This window comes from Pectinophora gossypiella, chromosome 11, assembly GCF_024362695.1.
Source record: "Pectinophora gossypiella chromosome 11, ilPecGoss1.1, whole genome shotgun sequence".
Lineage (NCBI taxonomy): Eukaryota > Metazoa > Arthropoda > Insecta > Lepidoptera > Gelechiidae > Pectinophora > Pectinophora gossypiella.
In genome coordinates, this window is record NC_065414.1 from 4,792,958 (window position 1) to 4,809,966 (window position 17,009).

Sequence of the window (17,009 nt, forward strand, 5' to 3'; positions counted from 1 at the left end):
TGTGACGTGGTTGGTTGGGTATTGGTTGGATGGTCCATCATCCCCATCCATCCAACAAACGAAAACGAACCAAAGACACCTACGTAGAACAAAGTTGCATGGAGCTTGACGACGTGACGTCGTTTCGTGCGTCAACAACCATAAAATGGCAACATTGTTTTTATCTGTCGACTGTCGATGAAAAATTGAAATAATATGGCGGACCAAAATAACAAGGGCGCTAAAAGATTATTTTGGTCATTTGTATTACATTTCAGACCACAGATTGATTAACATTTTTCATCACAAGTTGTAATTAGTGTTGTATGTTCGGTGAGGGAATTGTTATAATAAAATGTGAGTTATTTATTTTCATACTTAAATTGTAAACATCCACTAGGTATCGTATTCCTATTCCTATTAATTATAAAGTTTTATTTTTGTTGGCGACAATAATTCGGTGCTCTATTAATGTGGTAATTAATGTGTCACTTTTGTTTACAGTTTCAGACTAAGAATGTCTGCCATAAAAGTAAATTTCGAAATCGGTCATGAAGCCTCTTTGAGATCTAAGAAAACTCCAGAGGGATTCACTCATGACTGGGAGGTATTTGTGCGAGGACAGGAAGGCGCTGATATTAGCCACTTCGTGGATAAGGTTGTCTTCCACCTACATGAAACATTCCCCAAACCAAGAAGAGGTAAAACTCTTTAATTGAGATTGTTTTTCATTAATTTATAAATATTTGCTATAACACTTTCATCAAAATTAGCTGCAAATTAGTTGCAAATATTTAAATGGTGTGCTTTAAAAATACCATGCTGCTAAATAATACCATTTGGTTTGAGTGCCATAATTATATGGATTCTATAAAACATACCTAGAAATATAATCATTAAGTAAACATGTGTAATTTTAGACATTTTATCAAATGTTTTAATATTTTTTTTGCAGTTGTGAAGGAGCCACCATTTTCCATAAAGGAATCCGGTTATGCCGGGTTTGTTTTTCCAATTGAAATATATTTGAAAAATAAAGATGAACCTAAGAAAATAAAGTTTTCTTATGATTTTACATTACAACAAAGTGGCTTTCTCAAAGACAGATACATTTTTCAAAACCCAAATGAAGAGTTTAGAAAAAAGTTGTTGAAAGGAGGAGGTATCCTAATTAGCAATAATGCATTTTATACAAATCCAGACCAGGAAAGTAGGAGCAGAGACTCGTTCACTGAAGATAAACAACTGTTAGTTGGCAAACCCAAGTTGTCTTCAGAAAACACAAAGAAACACAAATCCAAGGAGCATAAAGAAGAAATTCCACACAGAACCAGCTGCTTTGAAACTTTATTTGGAGCACCCATTCAGAAACCTCCTAAAATTTCACCAGACCCAAAAAAAATGGAGAAGAGTGTATCTGCAGCAAAATCTGATAAGAAGGATAAAGAGAGGTCAAGTTCTGACAAAAAATCAAAACACGAGCATAAAGAAGCAAAACAGGAAAAGATAAAAGTAAAAGAAGAAAAAGATAGGGTAAAATCAGAAAAACCGAAAAGTCATAGCAAGGAACCAGAAAAAATCAAAGAGAAATCCAACAAAAGACCTAATGAGAGGCCTCCATCTCCACCTCCAGAAGCTGTTAAAAAGCGGTGCGTTAGTCCAAATCGACGACCAGCAAGCCCACCTCCTCGATCAAGCAGTGCTTCCAGCATCAAAGAGGAATATAAACCAAAACATAATTCTGAAACTTTTGAACAAAAGAAACCAAAACTAGAAGAAAAGCCGCCTGAAGTAAAGGTAGAGAAAGATGTAAAAGAAAAAAAGAAAAAAGAAAAGAAGAGCCATGACAGAGAAAAAGAGAGAAAAGAGAAGAAAGAACACAAAAAGGAAGCACATAAGTTAAAAGAGTCTCCTAAAGAACCACCAAAAGAAATTCCAAAAGAAATACCTAAACCTAGGGAAGTCCCAAAAGAAAAAGAATCAGTCAAAGATTCACCATCTGTTAAAGAAAAGCTGCCAAAGCCAGAAAAGAACACAAATAAATTTTCTATTGAAAATCTGCGAAAAACTCCACCACCAGAAAATGAAGAGCGCTCTGAGAGCCACAAAAAGGAGAAAGGTGATTCAGAGAGAAAGCATAAACACAAGAAAAAAGATAAAAAACGTGATGAATCTCGAGAGAAAAACAAGGAATCAAGTAAAGAAAAGAAACACAAACATGAGAAAAGAGAAGTTCCTCAAGAAAAACCTGAAATTATTGAGCGAAGGCCAACACCTGTTCCTAAAGAAAGGCCAGTACCTGAACCGGCATCTCCTATTTCTATTGACACAGGTTCCCAGTGCAGCTCAAAAAGTGGTCTTGTTAATAAGTCTCATGTTGGTGCTGAAGATATTAACAGTAGTCAATCAGATTCTGAAAGTTCAATGATTGCAGAAGAAGAAGATGTCAAAGTAAAGATCGAGAATCCATCACCAGAGCCAGTGAAGCGCGAACCTTCGCCAGAGCCAGAGCCTGAGCCAGAGCTGGAGCCAGAGGTAGAACCCGAGCCTGAGCCGGAACCGGAGCCCGCGGCGGACCCGCCCCCGCAGCAGAAGGAAAAATCGAAAAAACATAAGGACAAGTCATCCAAAAGAGAAGAAAAACGACGCAAACGAAAAGCGGCTGAAGAAGAAAATTCAGAAAGAAAAATTGCTAAAACTGAAGGTGGTCCTTCTAACAATGATAATGAGCGTGGCGAAACTAGTGGCAGCTCTATAATGTCTTCAGAAACTAAAGTACAGGACAATGGCGTGTCTAGTAGCTTGGGCGAAGACGCAGAACCCGGTGATATCTCTCCCGACTACATGGTGCAGCTGCGCGGCTTACAGCAGCGGATCATGATGATCAAAAATAATGAAGATCTCGAGAGGGTTGTAAACTTGATAGCGGAGACCGGGCGGTACGAGGTGACGACGCAGACGTTTGACTTCGACCTATGTTTACTAGACCGGTCTACAGTGCAGCAACTTATACAACTTGTAGGCTGCTAGTCGACGACGTGTCGGCGTGTATATAGATAGATACGTGAATGTGACTGAAACAGTTGTATAATTTGTTATTACCCGGCTATGGCATGTGTAAAGTTAAGTGCCCTACTTTGCCTGTAGCTGTTGTTGTTTAACAGTCTTGTGAGAGCTGTGTAAACGTTTATTATAATTCACACTCGCCACTTGAGTTCTAAGTGCAATATTGTATAGGAATATTATAAAGCTATAAGACTGTTGAAAGATTGTTAAACTAATGTATATTTTGTACATTACTATATTGATCCATTAATCTAAGTTAAATAACTCAGAGGTTTAATTTGCTCCCTTACATGGGAGGTCAAGGGGACAGCATTTTAATAACATTGTATAATGTTAGATTTTAAAATATTGGGCTTTGTACCATGATAAAATATTGTATAAGTGCACTTTTTAACTATTTAGGTTTATTTTGTAAATCAGCATTGCAATATTGCATATTATTAGTTTTAAGCTGTTTTATAAGCTTAAGATATGTATTGTAAACTACATCACTATTTTAGGTAAGTTTGAGTTGTGATGTTAATAAAATACATTTTGATTTTCGGAATTTTGGTAAGTCGATTTACATTTGTCGATGCTCATTTCAGCTGTTTTGATCTAAATCTGTACAAAAACGTTTGTTAAATTAACTTATTTTTATTTATCTGGTATTTTTAGGAAATAAATAGAGAGTGTATGCTACTATTTATCTTTTATTTTAACTTAATGTTGACCTGCAAAATCTGTGAGGGAAGGAAATTCCCAGTAGTTCAACTGGTAAGATTATTGGGAATAGGGGGAATTGGCCTTCAAATTATCTTGACAATACGTAAGGCTAAGGGGTGCTTGTTGCGGGCTGAAGCGATAAAAAAAAAACATGTTTTCCCAGGAAAGGCTACTTTCAAACTCTAAAATTTTAGATTAAAGTTCTGGTTAATTAAAATGCTTCAAAAAATATAAATGCTAATTTCGTAGAAAGTTGATTTCGACCTTACACGCGGAGGCTAGTACCTACCAGCGATGACCCAGTGTGCAGTGCAGATGTTTCGCATTCTGCATATTTTGAGTATGTATGTATCTTTCCATAAGAGACGTTTGAGCATGTGTGCTAGCTTATTGATTACTAATCTATGTACCTATTTTGCACATTGATACTACGTAGTATTTGAAGTTAGCCAAACAGTATCGAGTAATTGTGCTAATGAGAGGAAATGCAGGATTGTTAGAAACTGCCGATAGGCACGTATGTCATTGACGTCTGTGCACATTAACGCTCCGCGGTCACACGAATACACGTGCGAGACTCGCACACGCTTCACCATAGCCAGGAAGATAAGGGCCTTGAGATTTAATTAAAAACACACTAATGATGAGAACATATATTTATTCCAATGACATATGAAAACAAAGAAACCAAACTTAAACGACCGAAATATTACTCAACACCCTTTACATGAAATGGATATTGGATGAACTAAAATGTGAACGATGCTATGAAATTGCCAATTACATGGAGATACCATGTCTTATATGAGGTACTTATCATGTTGACTAAAGCATGGTAATGATAAATGATTGTTAATACTAAACATAGTATTTGGGATAAAAGATGATAATATCCAAAGAAAACAGGCCTTCCGAGAGCCTTAAACCCGTGTTATCATTTTATAAGCAACTTATTAAGATTACTTTATTTTATGCTTTTTACGCTCGCGGTAGGATCAGCGTACGTATATTCATTTCTGAAACAGATGATCCATTCCATCGTTGAGTACGAAGGGAGTTCGTGTCGTTCCCTTCGCTATAGCCAGGACCCGATGCATGTGGTAAACACTTTCACCTTTTCTTGCCGCTCTTGTGAAGGGTCTGCCGCCACTTGGTGTAGAAGTCGCAGATGTACTCGACGGATATGCCCGCCGCGTGCGCCGCGCCCATCAGGCTAAACTCCTTGTATTGCTCGTCGCGGCCGGGCTCGTCGCCCACCAGCAGGATGAGCAGCGGTGCCGACTTGCCCTGCAGCGAGTTGTCGGGGTCGCCGTTACCGCCCTGCGTGTGTTTCTCATCCGCTATGAAGTGATTACAGAATTCCAGTATCTGTATGAAATTGTGTACGTGCGGAGGGGCTTTGCGGGGGTATTTAAGTAAAGGCAGCGGCTTCGACTGCCCGGGGCGCTGCGCGCGCAGGAAGCGCGATCCGCTCTTCAACTGTATCTCCAGCCAACGTATGGCGTCGCGAGCAGTGCTCCGTTCTCGTTTCAGGTCGTCCAATTCTTGTAATACTGAAACAAACAAACATCAATCAGAAAATATGCAATATGGACGAGTTAAGGGGCAAGCGAGAGCATCCATCGCATAAATCTTACCAACTGTGGGCACGAGGAGGATGAAGTTGTTGGTGCGCACGAGCTGCTTGACGCGGCGCAGGTGGGCGTGCAGCGCGGCGGCGTCCAGCGCCAGCAGCGCGGGCGCGGCGGCGGCGCGGCCGCAGCGCTCCAGCTCGCGCACGCGCGCCGCCAGCCACAGCCGGCCCAGGCGCCGCAGCAGCCCCGCCTCGCCACCCTCCGTCTGCACGCACATTATCACCTGGTTACACTCATTGTTGACGAAATCATTTCAAAATAAAAATAAAATAGTACAATTACATACTTTCTTTGAGTTGTGCCATTCCCTGCTTCTTTTGTGGTTGATTTTGGTGTTCAATTTCGGGACTGGTATCTTCTTCAAGAAGAATATTTTCATACTTCTATTATATCGAATCCTCGGTATGATCTTGGCGATTTGATTTCCAAATTCAATGAAATATAATATTCTAATAATGTTTTCTTCATAGACAGATGGTTTGTATCTGTCTAGGATCTGCCATTCTGCAGCATCCTTATCGAACTTGCAAATGTTGGTGCCGCGTAAGTTGACGTCTTCGGGCAGAGGGATGGTTTTATATTCAAGTTTTAATTTCTTTGTTAATCCTTTGACATATTGCAGAATGCTACAATCCTTTATTTCATTGTTTTTAGAGTTGAAGTGATATGTGAAAATGTTCAATAAATCCACCACACATTGAAATAATGATTCTCCACTGTCACCACAAGATAAAATCAAATCTTTCTCTGTGAGAATCCAATCTTGAAGTAGCTTGATGCTTGGCAGAATATTGTCGCCGAGAAGAAATTGTTTAATTTCATTTTCATTTAATTCAAATCCAGTTAAAATAGTAGCTGATACATTTTCATGGTTGTTAGAATTATTTGTTGCAGTTTTTTTATCTTCCTTTAAATTTTCAATAGCTGCACCATTGACTTTGTCTTTAATTTCTTCTGTATCAGAACAATCATAGAATGACCCATCACTTTTAGTGTCTTCTTCAGATTGGTAGCTGGACTCTGATAAGTCTTCCTCATCTGAGCAGGTTTCCTCTGTTTCAACCTCACTGCTCTCAGTGTCTGCATCACTCATGTCAGAGCTCTCTGAAGAAGCGAGTCTGCGCCTTCGTCGCCTTTTCGCGAGGACTTTCTTAGCTGTCTTTGCATCACCATTTGCAATTTTTTTTGTATCTTCATCAACTTGGTCTTCTGCCAACATGTTTCCATCCTCATGTGATTCATTTCCATTAGGAATAATGTTGGCAGTTGGAGAGGAGTTGCCATTTGTTATTTCTTCTGGCTTTTCTGATTCTGACTCGCATAAAGATCTTGTCCTTGGTTTATAGTTATGGGCAGGATTCTTGAGTCCCAAAGATTCTAGTTGTTTAAGTAGTTTTTGTAACAACTGTGACAGCAGCGCTAATGTAAAGGCTTTACAAGCAAATGCTTTCTGTTCATCTATTTCATTCAATTTTGCAATGGTAAATAGACAAATCTGTACTATTTTGTGTATGAGATTACCATTCAGGTAAGAGGGATTAATGCTTTCTTCCTCAATAGCTTGGGAATACTCTTCATAGTTCTTATTAATGTCTGGCAGAGGATTCATTGTAAAATCCATTGCAATTTTAAGCTCCTGAGCAATAACATTACACCTCTGTGGAATATTGGTGTCATTTTTACTTAGATACCAAATTTCTATTAAGGAGAGAAAGTTTGCAACAGTATTCTGGATGTGCTCACCCTGGGTTAGTGATTCAGGTCCAGAAGAGGCTTCATTAAACTGGGTATTCTTTTCAAATATTTTAGTTAAATTTCCCATAGCACCCTCGAATGGTGAAACACAACTAAGACAGTGAATATAGTAACATACAGAATCAAGGTTGTAATTTTTATCAAGGTACAGGTTTCCAAGCTGGTTATATGGCATTCCAGAAGACATATCAATATGTGCAGCTTGGAGATAATAACGGGCTGCAATAGAGGCATCAAACATATGAAATATCTCTGCTTGGTATCGACTGAGGTCTCCGAGGTAAATCAAACAAGAATGCAAAGCAGATCGACCAAACTGCAGTTCATTTTCAGAAGGTGTTCTGGTTACTTCATTTTCTTCATCATCTGGTAAAATGATGTAGTCCAATTCTTTGTATTGCACTTTCATCTCAGACTGTATCCTTGTAATTAAGTGATGGAAATGGCCTATGCCACCCACAATATGTGTGAACAAATAAATGTCCAGGTTTGATTCTTGAAGCTTTTTTGCTGCTGTTACAGTATCATAATATACCTTCCTCCACAGCAACTCCAGCGATTTCTTTCCGTGATTTACAGGGTCCAGGAAGATAAGTTTTTCACAGTTGTCCCTTAGTTTTTGCCGCTGGACCTCTAACATGGTGGAAAAGAGATCTGATACCGAGCGACAGGCTACGGTGGCTTCGCCGACGCGCCTCGCGACGTCATTCACATATCTGAAACGATAAAAATATGTCACAACTACGCATAAATCATGTTTACTTCTTAGCTCTGTCTCCTTTGACCTTTTAGCTTGTGTTTAAAGAGCAGTATCGAATAGTATGAAAACCTCTGACCTTTTGCCGCTATTAAAATACAAATAATATGAAATGTATAACTTTACCGATAAAGTTTTCTAGCGCGTTCGCCCTGTTCAGCAATTTTAGCCTCCAAAGTTTCATCGCATCCGTTCTTCATTTTCAAGTCATTTTACCCACTCGTCAAGATGTAGATTTCAAAAAAGGTTCAGATGTCCTCTTGATGTTTGCATAATATCTCCAACCGTTCATTTCCATAGCACCATTTTTCACATTAGATAAAAAATCAAGAAATTTCTGCGTGTGAAGCAATGACAGATGGACGACGACATTACGATCATAAACTAAATAATAAACTTTTTTGACTTTTTATTAATATTCTTATCATTACCGTCTAAGAGCATCTGACAAGAAACCAGACATGTCAGAAAAGGAATAAACGATATATGGCTGTCTCAGTCATACTTACCTTCCATAGACTAAAATATATTTTTCTCAACGGTCCATCAACCTAAACCACAGACTAAATAATGACAAACAAAATAGTGACTTGACGGAGGGCTGATTGATTGACAGAAACAAATTCTTGTTTGTTGTGGATGAGTCCACAATTTAACTTAAATATATATAAACAGCAGTTTTAAATAAACTAACTCAGGTTTTATATTCTTCTAAAAACTATTATGTAAGTGTTTATTAATGCTCCGGCGCTTGCTATATATTTTCTTCGAGTTCTGCCTATGTTTACCTAGTTATTCATTGTTTTGCAGTCTTACGTATCGTCGTGAACAATGGAGAGTCAACCGTGCATTTTCCTGGGTATCAAAGTAAAGCCTGGCCCCATAGAACGACACAAGTTGGAAAACTTCACTCTAGATCACACTGTAGACAGTCTAAAAACTGAAGCTGGAAAGAAGACAAACCTCCCTTCTGCGTCACTGGGTAACTGCCATTCTTAGAATATATCGTTATTATACGTGTCCTTTTACTGGTATATTAAGTTTTTTTACCTGAAAAGACAGTTTTTATTATAAAACATTAGTATGTTTATAAGGTCTGTTAGTGATTTAGGCATATACATATATTATATAACAATAAAAGTAAATAGAAAGTACATTTCACTACTGTGGAAGTAAGCATGTGGTATCCATCATGCTGCTCCATTGTAGGGTGTTGAATTATTTTTTCAGAGCAGATTGGTAAGTATGTATCCACAGTCTCACTTGATGGTAAGTGAGAGAATGAAGAATGGTACATGCTAACTTAGAAAGTACCTCTTCTCATATGCCTATATTCATTAATAAATAATAATTACTACCATTATTTGCAGAACTAATTCATCATGGCAAAATTTTGAGAGATGAAGCTACACTGCAGGACAGTGGAGTAAAAAGTGGTGAGATGATCCATGTAGTCAAGAAGAAGGTGCAAGCATCGGTTCCAGCACCGGCCCCTTTCTCAGAAGCTGATCTTCAGCAGTTGAACGCCTCTCTCCGTACACTTGGGTGCACTCCCAACGCCCCTGGTTGGACCCGGGCAATGCAGGTACAAGATATTTTTAACAATTTATTAGGTTTCCTAGTTGGTCTTACTGTGATTTAAAATCTTAAGGCTCCGTTTTTATTCTGTTTTACTCTTATTAGTTACTAGTTGATGTTGCTAAAAGATTTTTAACTAAATTAAAACTTCTAAAACTTTTTTTAGTTATTCTTATTTTTAACATTCTAAAACTTTGATGAAATAAAATGTTACTCAGCCTTCATAATCAGTAAGTCTTTTATAGTATCTGCAGTTTTGCTGAAACCATCCTGAGGAAGTGATTAACCAACAATACATCATATTTTTTTTGTTAAATCATAGGTTTGCCTTTGACCACAATATCTGCTGAAAATGAAGATAGAGGATATGGCATAAGGTTTACCTAGTAAACCGCCTAATGAACCGAATACCGAATATTTAGTTTTGGTGGCAAATACCAACCGAATATTTGGCGTATCTCTATTAATCAGTAACTTTGTATGATTTAGTAAGTTCAATTTATAAAACGTGTTTCCAGCTCCTAAATGACGAGTCAGCTATGTCAGAGATACTTGAGCACGCGCCATCGCTGAACGAGGACTGTGTGACACTGTCAATCCTGCATGAGGTGGAGCTGCTGGCGGCGCTCGGGGCCAACATACACACGATGCGGCGCGGGGCGGCGGCGCACCCCGACCTGCCCCACGCGCTGCGACACCTCACCCGGCTCGTGTTCTCACGGTCCAACACTAACACTGCTAGCGATAATGGTACTTTGTTTCTCTACATGTACAATTTAACATTACTGTAATTTATGTATTGTACATTGAATGTCAAGAGAATTGAAACTTAGCATAAAGGGATAGTATAAAACTTAATAAAAAGGAAGGGCACGTATTGAAGACTTGACGTAGAGTAAAAATAATATTTCATGCTTATTGTGAAAACTACAAAATTCTGCGTTCAAATATGTCGGCTTGTTGCTATTCACACCTCTTCATTGTGTTAACTGTCTTCATGTACCGCAGTCCCCACGTCCGGGTTCGCGTACTCGCTGGAGGCGCTATCCGACGATGAGGAAGCCGAAGAAGAGGAGAGCGAGGAGGGCGAGAGGACCCCCATCACGCAGGAACAGCTCGCACTTGCGTTACAGGTATACTTTCCTTTTTCCAACACACAATCTATACTCCTTTGCGCTGAGTGTGGCGCAAGGGGGGTGTTTGACTAAGCAGGGATCCAGATCTAATGGTTAAAACAGCAATCTCATTTTTCTATTTGATATATTTACGAAATGTTATTACAGTGGTTATTTATTACATTTCCCAATCTATCCTGCCCGTTGCGTCGAGGTCGCGTCGATCAGGATCGTGTAGTCTTCAATAGCAAAATGGTGTGATGTAACTAACCATGGTATCCACGATCTTGTCTAATAGCGTCGTTTGTCCCAATCTCATTGTGACCTTGACGCATCGGTCTGGGTACACTGCTCGATGTCTGACCATGTTTATGCATGTTACTCAGTTTTGACGTTTCGTTAAAAGTAAATGCGTATAACAGGCAGCAACCGAAGCGGTGTCGACGTCGAGCCGCGGCTCCAGCGGGTCGGGTTCGGGTAGCGGCAGCGCCAGCGCGCAGGACAGCCTGCTGCGCCTGCTGCAGGCCACCGTCCCGCAACGTGCCGCCTCGCAGCCCGCAGGTAACTAGCACAACACGACGGAAAGATAGAGTATACCCTAGTGTGGAAGAGACAACAACAAATGTAATGTTCTGGCACCACCTGCCCTATACAACGTCCTAACGCAAAAGGTAACAGTCTAAATGCATAAAATAGACCCCCCTCTGGCACTCGGCGGCTCGATAACACGGCCTGACCTGGCTGGTGAGGTTAGTCTTTAACCCCACAATCTACACGAGAGCAGAACTAGAAGGCATTCCTACCTACACTATCTAAGTATGTGTAACTTTCCTACCTAAGTATGACTCGTTACGAAGTCGGAACAGGATAGGCCAGTAATAAGATAAGCCACGTCTTTACACATGAAACCTACCAGCAAGTTTACACAGAAGGTCGCCTAATGTAATGAAGACTAACAAAAATAAAGATATCGAACTTTAAAACTGTAAATAATATCTTAAGAACTGTTCTCACTCAAGTTGTGTTCGCGTTACAGGAGCTGGTAGATCGTTGATCACACCAGAGATGTTCAGTGACGCCATATCGGAAGCTATGGGCCAAGCGGGTGCGCGACCCGCTGGCACTCCCATGGCGCAGAGTACTGCTGGTAAGTAACACACGCAGGTGGTAACCTTTCACAGCATACGATAAGATACGCACTCGGCTAAAGCATGATGTTATTGATCATTTACATATGGTTTACTCACGCCCGTTAACCTGATTGTGGTGTGTAAACCCACGAAGCATCAGAAGATCACTTGCATGCAGCTTGATATTAAAGTCGTTAGACCCTACAATAACAAGTGCCTACAGCATACAAAACTTCTTACTTCAAGCAGTCAATCTCAGTCATTGAGATTTTGTAAACATTTTTTTTATATTTAGCTAGGTATTTAGTCGTGTAGAGTACTTCATTTGTTTTTTTTTTATATTGATTTAAATTTAAACAACCCTCTCAAAATTTTATATTGACCAATAACCAGAAACAATTAAGTTGACAACACACTTCATTCGGTTTGTATATCAGCGAGATGCCTATTTGATTCGCCCGGGTTATTCATTCATTCACTTATTAATTTTCTAAACTTTAATAACTGTCAATAAACCGTCTGTCCTTTTTGGTGGATAAGAAAATGACATGTCTCTTCTCTATGACGACAGGTTGCCATAAAGTTGAAAGTATAACTTAAAATTAGGAGGTGTCTGCAGGAATCAGGGCCATTGTATTCATAAACAAATGTTTTCAGCGTCGTCGTCGGAGAGCCCTGCGGCGCGCGACGAGGATTTCTCCACTCAGCTGCAACACATGCACGAGATGGGCCTGCTGGACGACGCTCTCAATGTGCGTGCGCTGCTCATCTGTTCAGGTAATACCTAAACCTTCTCAGTAAAAATAACTAAGATATTTTGATTTTGCTGTACTTTGTGTCAATTTTTAGGGTGTCGAAACACAAAAAGTAACGAAACATTCCAGAACGAATTGCTTGAGCGTGCCGCTACTTATTCACACTACATTGTTTTCTGCCCACCCCATTAGGGATTACGGGCGTAAGTTTATGTATGTATGTATGTTTTCAGTACTATCGTAGTTGTATCGTACTTGAAGCCCTAATAATACTAACTTTCCATTTGTTTCAGGCGATGTGAATGCAGCCATCAACCTGGTGTTCAGTGGAGCAATTGGTGATGACTAAATTAGTTCAAGTTTCGATTGCAGTGTCCAATGATAACTGTCCCTAAACATAATCCTGCTCCAATTGTCAATATCGGATTGTTACTATGTCTACTTGAGCATAGATGGAAAATAAATTATTATCGTAAAATAAAACATTTTCTATTTTCCATTGAATTTATTAATACTTAAAATTTAGAAAATATATTGCATAGAACTAAAAAATATCACTGGATGCGAGAATCCATAAGGGCAAGTGTAAATAAATAATACAAGTCGTAAAAATAAATGTATCTTAAATACAAGGTGGTTTGGATTTACCCTCAATCACTTCAATGCCTGCCTCTAACAACCATCTTCTGACTTCATGTAACCTCTCAAGGCAGTTAGAGTAGAGAGATAAACAAAATACCAACATCAATAGCACACTGCACTGGCATAGTACTTATAATTCTCGCTGGTATCGCCAGAACGAGTTATCAAGGTGCAGCATATTTAGACTAGCTATTGGCCTGAAAAAGTTAATAATAATATGAAATACAATAGCATAAAATCCAAAAGTATATATAGTTAGATCTTAGTTACTTAAATTTTGTACAAAATAGAGGGTCAAGCTGTGAGTGCTAAGCACCTGAAGCTTATATCTATAACACTGATATTGTTTCCAAAACACTTAACTCCATTACATGTATGTGTGCAGTGAACACGGTTTAACCATCTGTCTCACATCATCTCTAAGAATCACTTCAATCATTCTACATCCCTAAGAACATTGTTGCTACATTTAACAATTTCTTTCAATAATCCAAATATGACACATTCCAATAACTTATGATTTACATTCTAATGTTTTGTCTTGTAGTTCATAATACGTTTGGAAAGTCTCTTATAGGTGCTGTTGTCACCTTTAACTCTGCATTGCTCGCGTCTCTGCATGCGACGGAAGTACCACTGTGCATTGTTAGGTGTGGTTTCCCCGAACAACTCCTGTTCCAGCTTCTTCCGTGCTTCAGTTCTCAGTGCAGCTCGCTTGTCATACCAGTTCAAATCTTTCTCTTTATTATTCTTGTCACGCTTGGAGGTACGATTTTCGGTCTTTACTTTTTCATTCTCCTCACCTTCAGAAGGTTTTTTAGCATCAACTGGCTCGGAGAATTGATTAATATAATGGTGTTGTTCAAAGTCTCTACTTAAGAAATTTTTATCTGGATTTTTCAAAACATATTCGTTTTCATGGGACGACGGCACAGAAAAGTCATCATAATCCTTCATATAGCCTCCCTTCATTTCCCATTGTTCATATTTATTCCTTCTCTTCTGTTTCTTGTGTATCTTATGTCGATCATTCTTCTTCCTCTCTACTTTGTGCTTGTGAGCAACATACCTGTCATCTTTCTTCAGTTCATCATCAGTCAGAGAGTCCTCTGAAATCGTATCATATTCTTTCAGAGGCTTTTTCTTCCGGATACGCTCTTTGACCTTGTTGTCATTATTTAATTCATCAATATCCCTCTTCACCACTTTATGGCCAGATTTCAATGAATCTGCATAAGTGATCCTCTTTTCAGGTATACTGTCTGTCACAATTTCAACTACTTGCATTGGCTGAACCAAAGGTTCTGTCACATTTATAATACTTTCTGTAGTTGGTGAATCTAATTGTAATTGCCGCTTCACATTTGGATCTTTTAAAGATTTCTGTTCTTCATTGATCCTAATTGACTTTGGAGATTTTAAATGATTCTTAAATTTTTTAATATACTGTTCCTCATTTTTCAATCTTTTAGCAATTTCCTCATCTAGCCAACTTTTATTCTGTTGATATATATTTTTTAGTTTATCAATGTCACCAAGTAATTCCTTTTCATATTCGTGCTCTATCATGTGACTCTCGAGTGACTTTTCGTTGATTTCGTTATCGACGCATTTCGTAAGCTTTTCTGCATTCCTGTTCGTTAAAGATTCCTCAAATACTTTTTTGCATTTATTTTGCTTGTATGGTGTTTTGTCAGAGTTAGCCTTACGTTGTTGCATTTGCATGTTATTAACAAATGTAAGCTCCTTTATCTTGTTGCGCAAATATGCGTTTTCCTCTTGGAGTTTGTAGAGGTTTGAGAGGATTTTGTTAACTGAGGGAGTGGTGTTCATGGAACAGTCATTTCTGGCACCCCACATGTGGCCGATGGCGACCCCGGCGGCGGTAATAACGCTCCCCAGTACAATGATGTTGAGGACAGTGCTGAGCCTCTTATTTCTTCTGTGTACATATGTTTTAAGTTTGCCATTATTATCTCCAAGAAAATCCTCATCATCCCTTACAGATTCATGATCATCATAGTTATTGGTAGGGAGAGGGTTCAACGAAACAAATTCTGATATTTGAGGTTCTGTTGGACGGTTTTCTTCAAGCAAACATTTGTCATAGCTCAGCTCACAAGGTGTTGTAGATTCAGGGTCACTGTCACTAATGATTGATATTCCATCAGTATCTTCATCTTTATCAGTATTCTCAGCTACATACCTATCACAACAAACAACATGTTATTTAATAACATTGGCTTATTATCTTACTTATCCATCATTCATGGATTTTGCTAAATATTATGTGGTGGTGAAATGATAATATACATTTGTGCACTTAAGTATTAGGTACATTATTAAAAAAACACAATATTAATAGCACAGATATAATAGATAACACAAGATTAGCTAGTGTCTAATTTCAAAATATTATGTATGATAGATAACATTATCACTTCCAACTTTTCTTGATGGATGTGTCCTAGTTTTATCAGAAGGTCTACTGAACTATAAATTGTTGCATCATTCGGATGTCACAGATGTATGTCAAACAAACAGGTTGTATCAAGAACTAGGTGAATGTCGTGTTTTATGTGTTTAATGATATCTCTCTCAAACAACATTTAACTTTAACTGTTTGGTATGTAAATTAATAATAGCTACCAAATATTATTATAATGATATTTTTCCAATTTCCCTAAACAAAGCCAATATTAACTTCCCAAACATCTGCATAAAAGGAACAAAGAAAAAGCACAGGTCATTCACTGCTCTACATTTGGCACAATTCCAAACAAGTTTATATACCTAATGCAGAACACAAAGTAAGATCCAAGTAGGTATGCAAATACACATTAACATTTCTACTTTCATGCATAGTAAAGTTTTTTCCATAAAATATCAGTAAGTACCTACCTAAACTGCAAATTTTAGACAAGAAGAGGGCTAAAGTAATGAAGATTTTGCAGTTTTCTTTCTGGTATTTTATCTATTTGTTAAGATAAGGATTTAGCAAGGCAGTAAATTATATGAATTTAAGTATTATTTTAAATCAAATAATACTGAAGCAAAGATGCTCAAGTAAAGTTTGAATGGAAGTAACAACTTCAGAGAAAATCACCAAGGCTGTTTTAAAATCCCACTTATCAGTTATTTTTTATTACTGATAAGAATGGAAAGTTAAGTAAAGGCTGTGGCTGTGGGTATTATTTAATGTAAATATGAATTAATGTAAGTATGATAATATTGTTACACAAGCCCGTTACATCATGAAGGCGAGTCAAGGTCAAGTTTGTCCTGGCCTGTCTACTATTGTGTTATGGGTACTTATAAGCAAGTAAACATGTCAGGCAGGAGTCAATCAACCAGAACTGGGATTAAAGTCCGGGAACTTATAGGGACGAGTTATAAGGATCTTACCCCTCGTTACAGGCAGGATGTTCCGCAAACTCCGGGGCATCATCCGCGTACGCCGGACTACTCTCCAGCAGAGTCCAACTCTCTCCTGAATCCGAATCACTATGCTCTACCGCAGCCCCGTCCATTTAAAAAGTTCTGCAACAATTTCCTTTTCATATATTTAAAGCATTTTCATAAGATTTCCATGAAGAATATATTCGATCGAACTACAAAAAATAACACGCAAAACGTACTTACCTTAGGGCAATACTTGCAACAAAAAATTTATGAATCTAATTTTATATTGGCAGTCCAGTTACACGAGAATTTTAACTTTTCAAAAAATATGAATCTGCGACATGTTTTGTATTTTGTTTTTGTATAGCGAGACAACGTCACAGCAGCGATTATGTTTTGTTTTGTTTGATTGATTAGCGAAAGGGAGCAGCGAGCGACCGACCGACCACAAACAAATCGATGAAGAAAATCCGCGAAATGGCGAAATGAGT

The 17,009-nt window shown here is 38.4% G+C and overlaps 4 protein-coding genes across 6 annotated transcripts; 2 read left to right on the top strand and 2 right to left on the bottom strand.

Moving 5' to 3' along the window:
- The first annotated feature begins 134 nt into the window (after nucleotides 1–134).
- Nucleotides 135–3,726, top strand: LOC126371021 (protein AF-9). Its single transcript, XM_050016214.1, has 3 exons — nucleotides 135–336; nucleotides 484–680; nucleotides 935–3,726. Exons 2-3 carry the CDS (start codon nucleotides 497–499, stop codon nucleotides 3,007–3,009), a joined length of 2,259 nt encoding a protein of 752 aa, XP_049872171.1. The 5' UTR covers nucleotides 135–336; nucleotides 484–496; the 3' UTR covers nucleotides 3,010–3,726.
- Nucleotides 3,727–4,391: 665 nt separating this feature from the next.
- Nucleotides 4,392–8,285, bottom strand: LOC126371020 (nonsense-mediated mRNA decay factor SMG5). Its single transcript, XM_050016213.1, has 4 exons — nucleotides 8,023–8,285; nucleotides 5,671–7,855; nucleotides 5,388–5,589; nucleotides 4,392–5,303 (listed from the first exon to the last, which is right to left on the bottom strand). The coding sequence occupies exons 1-4, from the start codon at nucleotides 8,094–8,096 to the stop codon at nucleotides 4,861–4,863; spliced, it is 2,904 nt and encodes a 967-aa protein (XP_049872170.1). The 5' UTR covers nucleotides 8,097–8,285; the 3' UTR covers nucleotides 4,392–4,860.
- A 202-nt stretch (nucleotides 8,286–8,487) lies between these two features.
- LOC126371025 (ubiquitin-like protein 7) lies at nucleotides 8,488–13,106 on the top strand. 2 transcript variants are annotated; one of them, XM_050016220.1, is made up of 9 exons: nucleotides 8,488–8,621; nucleotides 8,707–8,878; nucleotides 9,267–9,481; nucleotides 9,993–10,224; nucleotides 10,483–10,607; nucleotides 11,012–11,150; nucleotides 11,626–11,736; nucleotides 12,377–12,496; nucleotides 12,768–13,106. In XM_050016220.1, the coding sequence occupies exons 2-9, from the start codon at nucleotides 8,728–8,730 to the stop codon at nucleotides 12,821–12,823; spliced, it is 1,149 nt and encodes a 382-aa protein (XP_049872177.1). In that variant the 5' UTR covers nucleotides 8,488–8,621; nucleotides 8,707–8,727; the 3' UTR covers nucleotides 12,824–13,106. The 2 variants fall into 2 exon arrangements, with proteins under 2 accessions (XP_049872177.1, XP_049872178.1); XM_050016221.1 differs by having other exon boundaries at nucleotides 8,547–8,621; nucleotides 8,689–8,878.
- On the bottom strand, nucleotides 13,100–16,986 carry LOC126371023 (repetitive organellar protein-like). 2 transcript variants are annotated; one of them, XM_050016217.1, is made up of 3 exons: nucleotides 16,759–16,986; nucleotides 16,522–16,656; nucleotides 13,100–15,322 (listed from the first exon to the last, which is right to left on the bottom strand). In XM_050016217.1, exons 2-3 carry the CDS (start codon nucleotides 16,644–16,646, stop codon nucleotides 13,645–13,647), a joined length of 1,803 nt encoding a protein of 600 aa, XP_049872174.1. In that variant the 5' UTR covers nucleotides 16,647–16,656; nucleotides 16,759–16,986; the 3' UTR covers nucleotides 13,100–13,644. The 2 variants fall into 2 exon arrangements, with proteins under 2 accessions (XP_049872174.1, XP_049872175.1); XM_050016218.1 differs by having other exon boundaries at nucleotides 16,522–16,669.
- Between the last annotated feature and the right edge of the window lie 23 nt (nucleotides 16,987–17,009).